Source organism: Perna viridis, chromosome 2, assembly GCF_037379345.1.
Source record: "Perna viridis isolate PV_CMFRI_1.1 ecotype Kerala chromosome 2, ASM3737934v1, whole genome shotgun sequence".
In the NCBI taxonomy this organism is placed as follows: domain Eukaryota; kingdom Metazoa; phylum Mollusca; class Bivalvia; order Mytilida; family Mytilidae; genus Perna; species Perna viridis.
This window is the reverse complement of record NC_142446.1, coordinates 69,265,222-69,277,296: the sequence shown is the minus strand read 5'-3', so window position 1 is coordinate 69,277,296 and position 12,075 is coordinate 69,265,222. Positions and strand designations below refer to the sequence as shown.

At 32.0% G+C, this 12,075-nt stretch overlaps 1 protein-coding gene across 15 annotated transcripts in view; it reads right to left on the bottom strand.

Annotated features, from left to right (window-relative positions):
* LOC148626695 (peripheral plasma membrane protein CASK-like) overlaps positions 1 to 12,075 on the bottom strand; it is a 175,723-nt gene that overhangs the window by 148,696 nt on the left and 14,952 nt on the right. For all 15 annotated transcript variants that reach the window (XM_088570886.1, XM_088570892.1, XM_088570888.1 and 12 more), the window contains exons 3-4: positions 5,475 to 5,587; positions 4,110 to 4,215 (exon numbers count right to left, since the gene is read on the bottom strand). In XM_088570886.1, coding sequence (XP_088427012.1) covers positions 4,110 to 4,215; positions 5,475 to 5,587 — 219 coding nt within the window. The remainder of the gene's footprint in view (positions 1 to 4,109; positions 4,216 to 5,474; positions 5,588 to 12,075) is intronic.

Below are 12,075 nucleotides of genomic sequence, written 5' to 3'. Positions count from 1 at the left end.
TAATATGCTTGAATCCAGAACGCTTAACAAACTGATGTGATATAACATAGATATGAACCATCTTTTATTTACACTTCATGAATATTGAAGCATATCACCCTACTTTTGATTGGTACTGTATGGCAGAAAGGACACTCTGATACATTTAACATGTTTCAATTTATTACCTTTAAAATACCCTGCTTTTTAAAACTTTTGAAAAGAAAACCAACGAAAATAATTGGTGCAGAGCAAGCCCTACCTGCTGTACTAGGCGCTATGCCCGTGCAATACAAGATATACATACCATTTTATACTGCATAGTTTGCACCTGGGATGGATTGAAGCTATCATGGGAAGTCTGGCATGATTATACTTAATAATAATTAGGGATAATCACAAAAGTTTTTTACTTCATTTGCGACTTTTATATTTTGATATATTAAATTTCATTTTTTATTTTTATCAAATTCTGAAAGGGAGGGTGCATCCCTCCCATCTGAAACTCTGAGCACACCTGCTCAGCAATATAAAATATCAATTGGTACTACTTGTTTCCTCATATTTAAATAACCATGTCTTCTCATGATTCTTGACAGAACAAACCACTGAAAAAAGATTATAAAATAGCGGAAAACATTATCATCTGTCAAACAGAAAAAGAAAGACATTATATTGAGCTTTTATAGTCCATTATAAACATTAATTCTATTCATTTACCTACAAATCTGAATGTCTACCATGTCTTAAAAGTTTTATTGGAATTATAGAGGAGAGAATTGGAAAGTAAAATTTTGTTCCCTGAAATAATGATCTGTATGAATTTAATTCATTACATAGACAGAAATGTTTCAATGATATAGGACATGTTGGCTGTTCATTTACATAAAAACAATTTTGTCAGAGAAGTCAGAAAGTACAGTACAGTTTGGTGGACTTTGCCATTTCACTTGCCACTGTGGGTTTAAGATCACAAGAAAAGCAAATCTTTCCAAATATACCATGACACACTGACACCATACGTCTATAAAGTCACCAATGTCTTTTAATGACAACAAATGTTGCTGTAAGCCATATCAACAAGTCTACATGAGCTTACATTTTAATACTTCTGGTTTTCCTCTGCTTGGTCTTGAATTGTATATAACCACACATGTAAAACAGTCCATTTGTTTCCTTTACATTAAGATTAAAACAGCCAATATTATGGTATTTTCAATCATTTTATACCGTCTATCAATGGAAATGGTAACTATAAAATGAACTGTACTGTATAAGTACAAGGACATTCAAAATCAATTTAAAAAGTTGTAGAGGACTTTTGTTTCATTTATTATTATGTCTGAGACGTCTGTCTATGGAGCAATGAAGAAAAATACATCCGTTAATTTTATAAGGCTGTTGAGTTCCACTATTTGTACTTGAAAAAAAAATACAAAGTAAACCATTAGTGTAGAATATATTGTGACATTCCCAAAAGTACTGTAATAATTCATCAAGTGCAACAGGTAATGGGACATTTCAGTGGGAATATACATATATTTTATTATTATTGTTATAAATAGGAACTTCAACTTTGTCAACCACTTTAAATCTCCATAGGTTTCAATATATACCTTTTCAAATTTCCAGGTTTCTCTAGACCAAGCCTTAATTTTAAATGGAAGAAATAATATAACAGCATCACGATTCAACGTGTTAGCTAATAGTCATCAAAATAACATAAAAGGTTAGCAAACTTGACGTGGATCACTGGCTTTTGGAAGTAAAGATTCCAGAATTAAAATTGGAAATCCCCATTTTTTTTTTACTCAAGGGTATATCTGAAAGCCATTGGGTAGATAAAAGTAACATGGATAGATTAAAGTAAAACCAAATGTAAATAGAAGTTTTTTCATTAAAAATTCAGTTTCAATTTTGAAAATTAAGTGAATATTTTTTTTACAGCAGAATGATGAAAAGGTAGTTATTCTTCTGTATAAAACTATTTTCCAGTACAATCCAAAAGTTCTACTTAAATTGTTGGTGTGAAACCTAAACAGCATGCAAAATTCTCGTTAAATCAAGAGACTAACTATAAGTGACTTTTATACACTATAAGATTGTAAGTGTTCCATTTTAATATCAAAACATTGCTTTTACATAAAAATGTCCCTCATGGAAGAGTGTCCATGGGGGAGAATCTCCCAAATTAACTGTTCCAAAGGTGAACTGGTATAGTGATGCCACTTATCATTTTGGTTAGAAATAAAGTACATAATGGCAGTCTAAAATTCAAATTATATATTCTACATTCCTTCAAAGATATGATAAAAACCAAGTCATAAATGTGACACTATTTACAATGTCTAAATTAGGATAGCTATTATGTAAAAGTGAACAGTGCTTCTGACATCTGATTTAGAAACAGAAAGCCTGGAGTAGTCGTTGTTATTCTTATTTGATGGAGTGTTTATGTTCAGCATTCCAAACAGTATTTGAAAAAGAACAAAGAAAATCAAGGGAAGCAAGAATTGAACAGTCATCAAAAGAATATAATCCAAAGGTAACAATCAGACAGGGGAAAAAGTAACACACATCATAGAACATGAAATAAACCAAACACATACAAAGAAACAGTAGTATACACAGGCAAAATTATTCCACATGATTTTCACACGAATTTCAGATGATTTTCACCTGAATTGAGCAAATAAACTAAGTGACAGAGTTCACGTGAAATTCGGGTGAATGGAGCCATCACATGAAATTCACACAAAATGTTCACATGAAATTCGTGTTTAGTGAATTTCACATAAAAATCATTTTAATTTCATGTGAATTTCATATGAATTTAACGTGAAAAATATTTGCCTGTGTATGCCTCCACTAATAGCTGAGAGCATAGATCAGGTACGCCGATAGGGTAAGCATCCCCTGCTGAGTTGCTCACAAATATCAACTTCAGGGCAGACAAAAGAGGTATTCTATGGAACCTTTACAAGAGCCCCCTGCAAGCCCTAAAAAAGGGGGTTAAAAGGAGCGACATTATTCTAAAAGAAAGGTTTAAAAATCCATTGTTAAAAAAAACTCAAAACAGCAATTACAGAAGTCTGTGGAAGCTTTCACTTCTGGTACCAGTCTCATACTGCAAATGCCTAGGTATGTGTACATAAAAAATTTGAGCATATTAATCAAAGTGTTCCTCCTCCTTCCTTTTCCTGTTTCTGCCAGTTTTTGTTTGTTTTTGTTTTTTTGTTTGTTTGTTTGGTTTTTTTTTATGATTAATTGACTAACCATTCATAATAAAAGTGACAGTAGAAAAATCAATTTTTATTTACACCTGTTCTGGTGTATTTGTTAATAAATTATCACTTTTTTCTAAATGGAACTAAAATAGTTTTCTACATGTCCTTTTGCATAATTACATGGGTAAAAGTAAGATTAGAATGCCCTTCTATTTCATTTTATTTTATATAGATATATTTACTATCAATGTCCATATTGGGAAAATAACACAAACCAACAACCTCTAAAAGGAGAATTAAAGTTGCCTCCCATTAACTTTGTTAGCAGATGTCATAGAAAAACTATATTCACGCTACGATGAAAATATTACTGATAACTTGAACACTCTTTACTTAATCATCATCATAAAGTGGAATCTATGTTACTGTTTGAGGGAAAAATTTTTTAATTTTTTTGTTCAGACAACAACAGCAGCTCAGGTTTGGTAGGGAAGGAAAGATAATTCAAATTTATTCAGGTTAAAGCTATCTATTCCTTTTTTACTAGATTTGATTTCAATCAATTTATCTCAAGATATCACTGGTGGATGTTACTGTATAGGGACAATGAATTTTGTTCTTCCCTTCTTTTCTAGTGGTGCTTATCTGAAAATCATTTTAAAAAAGACTGTGCTATGATTTTTTACGAAAACCCTGATAAAGTGTGCTTCAAGTATGCCAACGTTCATACATACAGATATAGGGAGAACATGCTATCACCTAGAAACAATAAAACAAAACATTTACTAGAACTTACTATACAAACACCATATACCACATGCCCTCCAACTGTATGTTTCTAAAACTTATTATTCAAACACCATATACAACATGCCCTCTAAGCTGTATGTTTCTAGAACTTACTATTCAAACACCATGTACAACATGCCCTCTGAGCTGTATGTTTCTAGTAACTCTACTATATGTTGTTGTTTTAACAGATGGCAGATACTGGCCTCTCTCTTTAAATCTAAATTAACAAAAAATACGATTCAAAGTTAACATTATTGTACCAAGATATATACTGAAAAATGAAAAATACTGCCTGTATGTGCATGAAGCTAAGAGAGCGTCAAAATGTGAGATTTCAGAAAGCGTTTTCTAAGTCCCATGCTGAGTTCACATGCAGGCAGTTTTTTCAACAATTACCTAACATAAAATTGCATGCCTTGTTGTGCTACGTAATAACCCCCACCCCCATTCTGTATCAACAAAAAATTCAGCCATTTGCCCAAAATGTCAATTTCAGAAGTTTAATCAAGTAATCAATCAATGACTCTCAGATTTTCACTTGCCTGAATCAATGCTCACTTATCTTGGGCATAGGGCTAGTGGCTACAGGCAGAGACTGACCCCACTTGTACAGGAAGTTGATATCAGACAGTACCCAAAGTAGCTTACAATGAATGTCCCATCTACAAAACAATGTATATAAAGCCATACACCAATCAATCCATCCATTGAAATCATATTTTTGTGACAAATTTGTTCAATTTTAATTTATCCTTATTGCGCCCCTCCCAATATATGCCATATTGTTACACTGAATGCATGTGGAATCACCAGAATCATAGAAATCTAAGAAAACTATGGGCATGGCCTAAAATATACAGGTAAGCAAATGCATCAAAGCTGTATCCTACACCTTGTATTTATATAAAAGGACAAAAATTACAGGATAAAATTACTTCAATACAGCTTCACCTAAGAATCATGCATGCAAATAAAGAATAAGGCATTTTTGTCAACTTTCTCAAAAACTTACAGGCTGCCAGAAAGTCAAATATAAAATATAAAAATACCAATAAGAGTGGTTTTTAAGCTTCAAAGTTTCTTAACTATATTTCCCACCATTTCTTTTTTTTTTCACTATAAAACAAATAATTTTTATACTATGATATTACCCATGAATTTTGTTTTGTTTTGTGCATGTGTAAACAGAAATTTGATTAATCTCTGAAACCAATATACAAATAACATTTTTTGTCCACAAACCTCTTGATTGGTTGATTGATTATTGTTTAATATGTCCTATGGCAAACTATGGCAAACTTTTCATGCATTTCAGGATAAGAACAATGGACCAATTGAACAGACCCTGCTTTGTACTACTTTGACACAGTAAGCCAGATTTTGATTGTTCTAGCTCACAGAAGTAACAGTCTGCAGAAAGTCATGTAAACTTGGCTATACAATGGGGGAAGGGGGTAAATATAAAACTAGACCAACCTTCCGTACTGAGACCAGGACTGGATGTAAACTTGGCAACATCTACTATCTTGACAGCAAACTGCTGTCCTGTCTCCCTGTGTATACATCTCTTTACTACACTGTATGGGCCTCTGAAAAAAAAATAGTATATAAAACATACATACCGGTATGTGTTGTATAAGTTATACACAGTATGAAAACATACATACCGGTATGTGTTGTATAAGTTATACACAGTATGAAAACATACATACCGGTATGTGTTGTATAAGTTATACACAGTATGAAAACATACATACCGGTATGTGTTGTATAAGTTATACACAGTATAAAAACATACATACCGGTATGTGTTGTATAAGTTATACACAGTATGAAAACATACATACCGGTATGTGTTGTATAAGTTATACACAGTATGAAAACATACATACCGGTATGTGTTGTATAAATTATACACAGTATGAAAACATACATACCGGTATGTGTTGTATAAATTATACACAGTATGAAAACATACATACCGGTATGTGTTGTATAAATTATACACAGTATAAAAACATACCGGTTGTATGAAGTAATTCAGTATCAATATAAGGTTCAAATTAACTTCAAAAATGAGTCCTGAACATTATAAAAGGTCTGCTTAAAGAAAATCAGAAGTCCACAAAAAAGTGTCAATTAAAAGGGGTCACAGAGGAGGGTCCAGGTGAGAGCGTAATAGCGTATGCCCCCCTTTTCAAATATAAAAACAACAAAAACTATCAAAATCTGCTAAATATTGTATAGAATAAAGCAATTTATTATATTCATTCATTAAACATGTAATAATCAAGTTTCCTTTCCATACCGATTCTTGAAATTATATTTTCCATTCATAAAATCTTAATGTCCAGTGTCTAACTTAATTCCATAGATTCACATGAATTCTTTCACTGAATTTTCTTGTTAAACCTTTACTGTATAATTCATCTAGATATCAGTGACCACCCAAAATGTGAGGAAAAAGCTTTTTTTGCTTCAGCAAAAACATCTGAGATTACCGGTAAGTGTGATTCCATTCTCAAAACCTGGAGATAAGGACTAAATTCCCTCAACTTGAACTATCTCACAACTACTACTTTATCTCATGAACATCTAAATCAAATATAAAATCTGGTTTTGAGTTCAGCTTACAAGGTGTGAACATAAAAAACTGTTCATTTTACCATTTCCTCTTTCACGGATTCAACAACAATTACATTTCATATCAACTTCCATGCACATTTTCATATGATTATTGATACATCACCTTCCTTTAAAGTTTGATCAATCATTAAAATCCATTAAAGGGTTTAAAAGGAGTTTTGCTTAAGAGATATAAGCATGCACATGTAAAACCCATACATCATGGTTATTTCCCTTGCAGGGATCCGACAAAAATTACCTACTTTCATGCACATCTACATCTAGTTTCATAAAAATCTGTGGTTTAGGAGGAGTTGTGTGACTCTTCTTGACAGAATCCCACAGTAGATGGAAAGAATGAAGAACAGACAGATATACAGGGTGATTAATATATACCCACCAAAACAAGACTGCCTTCATTTCTTACCCAAGAGTACCCTGCAAATGTTGGGAACATTTACAAGGTAAGGGTGGTCGCTTAAAATCCAAAACATCTATCCGACAATCAAAACAAGACATTATTTCATGATACATGTACTTGTATAATGTACATGTATATCCTACATGTAGTAAGTAAAACACAGCATAAGTTTCCAATGTATGTCACAGTTACTTATAATTCCATGCACATAAATGTTCTATTTTAACAATTAGCAAAGCACAACAGTCCTCTTAGGCCTGGAAAGAAAATCTTCAAATCCATCACTAATGTAATTTAAACTTTTCGTTGCTCTGTAGCCCTTTCTGAACTAGGAAAACATTATATTTCCCAATTCCATGCATGCAAGTCCATAATCAGTTTATATATCATACAATGTATATTCCAAAGCTCATATTTATTATATCCAGAATCCATATCACCAAGAAATTGATGAAGTACATATTACTTTTCTCTCAAAATGTTTGTTTAACCAATCCGGAAGAATGCATGTAGACATGAGCAAATATACATAACTGACAAGAGAGAAAAAGTGAACATGAAAAATAGGACTTAATAGTACATCAAAGTAGTGTCCGAAGTCTAGAGTAGCTGCCAGGTATTACATCAAGGCCTCTGTCTACCTGTACCCTATGTACAAGTAGATTTAATTAACACCTCTTACTTTATCATGAGATCTAACTTGGTCCCGATTAACAAATATAAACATAATTATATAATGTCCATTTTTCCAATTTATGCTAGGCTGTAGTCATCTACAGACTTCTCAAGGGAATGAAACACTGTAACGAGCAAGCCAACTCACTGCAACACTGATCATAACTCATCTTAAACAATTCAATGAACTAAAATGTAAATACCTGTTATTAGGTATCGATCAACTATTAGTATAACTATCATTCAGTACTAATAAATGACCCCTGAGATTGACCCCAAACTTGATTAACTATTGAACACTACCATATATGTAACCCCAGGAGAAAAAAAAATAGCATGTCAGTTTCTATCTGCGTTCCTAAACATAGGTACCAGTTTAAAATATTTCTATTAAATGGTGTTGTAATGATACATTTGAGAGATAGATAAGCCAGAAAGTGCTAAAGAAGATAACAGACCCAACCTAGGGGCAATAACTCACAAAATGTACCCATAAATAACTTGTCAAAGAGCAATAACTCATAGAGCAAAGCAATAAAGACCAATTTAAAGGGCAATAACTCATAAAGCATACTTTTTCACAATACTAGTATTCCATATTAAAGGTTTAGTACAACTAATGGTCAACCAATGCTTTAATACCTATCAACATTGTCAATGAATGCTACAACACTTGATACATTGGTACTGGGAAGTATCAAAAAGGAAATAAAAACTTTGGATTAGACTGCAAAGTAAGTTTATACCCTCTTAATAGTGAATTGAGCTGTCAAATAGTTTAAGCTGAGTTGCAGTTACAAGATGTGAGGCCAGATAGACAGACAGACAGACAGGCATAATGGTAAGTATCGAACATGTCATAATCATTGGGTTAGGCAGTTAGAGTCCTAGGTAAACAAAAGCCCTTTTGATATTGAATTGACATTAGACTATGGGGACAAATTTTCCTGAAGGACATTAAAACAAGCTAAAAATAGTAGGAATTTTGCTCACAAAAATTGTCATGATGGTCTTCTGCTCTGTGGCACCAGTGCTCAATGGCAAAATTGGAGAAAACTCCTGAACAAGAATCCCCTTTTTTCACCATCTTGCAAAATTGTTTGATAACGATACAGAATATTAGATCTTTAGTTTTCAGGGGACTGCATAGAATATCAGTTTTTTTATATTTTTGGGGGACTACATAGATTATTGGATCTTTGACATTTTACCATTTATTTTTTTACTTTTCTAACCTCTTAGCTCCCATTCAGGCATTATTACTTGCATTGAAATCTAGCTAAACTGAACTCTGAACAATACTGTCCTGATATTTTCTAAGTTCATATTAGTTGAAATGTATTTGGAACCTGTGTAAACCAAAATAGATCTAAACGAACAGTTTTGCTGTACTTCATGGTGAGGTAACGGAACAGGGATAGATACATTTACATTAAAAAAATATAAAATTTTCATCAAAATCAAATGAGCAGGGAAATTGTACTTACAAGATGTGTGGCCAAATGCACAAAAACACAGACAGGAAAATTCCTATACCCCCCAAATTTTGTCTGCAGGAGGTATTGTGAAATCAGAAAAAAAAAATCAAAAAATTAACTCAGTGCAATGTACATGTACCATAAAGGCATTAGATTTTATTTGGCATTTTTTTTTAAACTTAAGAGAAATCTAGCCAAAAAGAATTTAAAACCTACCCAATGCATTGTCGCAGGTTCTCAGTACAACTGCAGGGTGTACTCCCAAATGAAGTGAAGCGGTCATCTTGAAACTTTTTGAGTTTCATAGTAAAACACTACTAAATTTTTCACTGACTGTAGCAAATTGTGGAATTTTTAAACTTTCCCAACAAATGAACAATGTTATTTAAATAATCCTTATAAGAAACTATTTCAAAATCAATGGGTTTTTCACAAAGCCCTGAAAAAATCTATAACCACACATATAGTTTAAGCACTGAATGCTTGCTACACAGATGAATTCATTATGAAGTCTGCTGTTTTTATACACAATTCATGATTTCATTTTAAATACTGGTACTCTGTATACGAATAACACAAATATTTTGATAGAAAAAACTGGTTGAATTATTTTCAAGTTACAAATATCCTACTATAAAAGTCAAATCAACTGAACCTTATCTCCCTTTGTTTAAGAATTATCTCCCTTTGTTTGACAAATTTGAAATTCAATTGATTTTAAATTTACAGTTCTTGACTCACAAATCACAAAATAAAATGTTCAAATATTTAAACTAAACCCCCACAATTGCTGATTAATTTACTAACAAATCATCTCAAAAGAAATATTCAATTTATTTGCAAATTACTTCACTTTCACAATGTAGATTGTACTGTTTTTATAGTTTATTTAGATTAACCTCCTATTACACTGAGATTAAATCAAGGAATGTTTTCTTTTCTACTTTCACTTTGACATATGGATCAATACAGCCAGTGTAAACAAAGAATTATGACTTCCTTTGACAGAGGTGGAAGTTTGCTTAAAACATCTGTTATTTCTACTCTAAGTAAACAATGAGACTTGCTGGGAATGACTTAAAGAATGACTACACAGTCATGTAAAGATTTTTTGTTTTTCATTAAAAAATACAAATTTATTCTTAAATCTAATAATCACTAACAGTATTGTTATTCAAAAACAGTGTACTCAGAAAATAAATTTGTATGCATAAAAAACAGCATAGCTATGTAAAATATGAAGGTAAAAGGGGAGATAAGCCAAAGTTTTTAAGATGGCAAGAAAAGTTAAGAAAACTATTATGGAGCAATGGAGATGGTAGACACAGACAGAGTACAAACTCAAGTCTTTTATTCCATAAAACTATCTACATCATTCCTCAAATGACGCTTCCCCTACTGGTGCATCTGGTCCATGCTCAAAGTGTTTAGTGGAGCCCAGTTATTTTGGTTTCTTTCCATGTTTTATTAAGTTATTTCATATTCTTTGTTGTTTGTGTCTGTTTTACCTGTCTAATCTTTATACTTGGATTAAATTCTTTTTGATTTCCACTTGAATCTTGGTTCCCATGACTACTCCTCCATGGCCATCACATCTCCTAGTCAACCATTCAGCAATTTTGGGGGTTTTTTTTGTTATGGGTGCATGAAAATTCAGCCGGTACAACACAGATGCAGAAGATTTGTATTTTTATCTAAATATATAACAATGTGGGACATTCATGATAATGACAATATTTCAGAATACCAACAAAACACTCCAAGATGACTTAAAGATAGAAACCTTAAAGACTTCCACAAAAATCCAATGTGCAAAAATTCTGTTCGCAAATACTGCCTGACGAATGTCAATTACAAAAATTCATTGCTGAGTAATACAAGAGAAACTGCATGGATAATGAAGAAGTTTTTTGTTATCTAAAAAGATAAGTTTTCTTATTCTAGAAATCAATTAATTAAACCAAATAGCTATAGATTGAATCTATTTACATTATAGTTACATCGCTATACGGTCATGACGGTGCATAAATATGATCAATTACCTAACCAATTATAGACAAATAAAATAATATTTAGGTATGAAACTGCATCAATAAATGCTTAATTTTATTTTCCATACAATCAATCTACTTTATTGAGTAAGTGCAAATTAATTTTTTCCAATAACTGTTATGACTTAAAGTAAATTATTGTAATACCGAATTAGTATCGAGAAGGAATAATAAGTTTATCAGAAACGTACTTTGGTTAAATGTAAATATTGCCCATTATAGCTGTATGGTAACTATTAGAATGTCTGACTGTCTGTAAGATAACAAGTAAATGGATAATTATGCAGAATAATTAGAATTTCATATCAGTGATTATCCTATATACATGTACCTGAATGAAACTACCAGTTAAAACCATAAAATGACCAAATTACCATGGCAGAAAATTTGAATTCATCACTTATCCAGAGGTTTGATGGAGATTTATTTCCTAAGTTCATGCAAATATCAAGCAATAGTACTTTTTTATATTCCGACTTTGGCTTTGTTTTTTTTTTAAAGATTTCAAGCAAAGGGGAGTAACTTTCTATAAATTTGTCATCCAACAGACTGGTTTACTGTCAATTTGGAGCAATAGAGAGCAGTAGACTTAAAAATCAAATATTCAATTTATTAGATCCATGGTATGTACTTGAATGCATGTAAATAACATATTTCAAACCATTCAGATTCTTATCGAAGTGAAAATAATTTAAGTATCCAAGAAAAATTTTACTGTTTTTTCTTCCCCAATGAGACCACCAACCAGGCTGTCAGGTGTTGGTGGGTTGCATCCCTTTAAAAAAAACTTGCTAAAATGGCTTGTATTCCTTAAATATGAAAACATG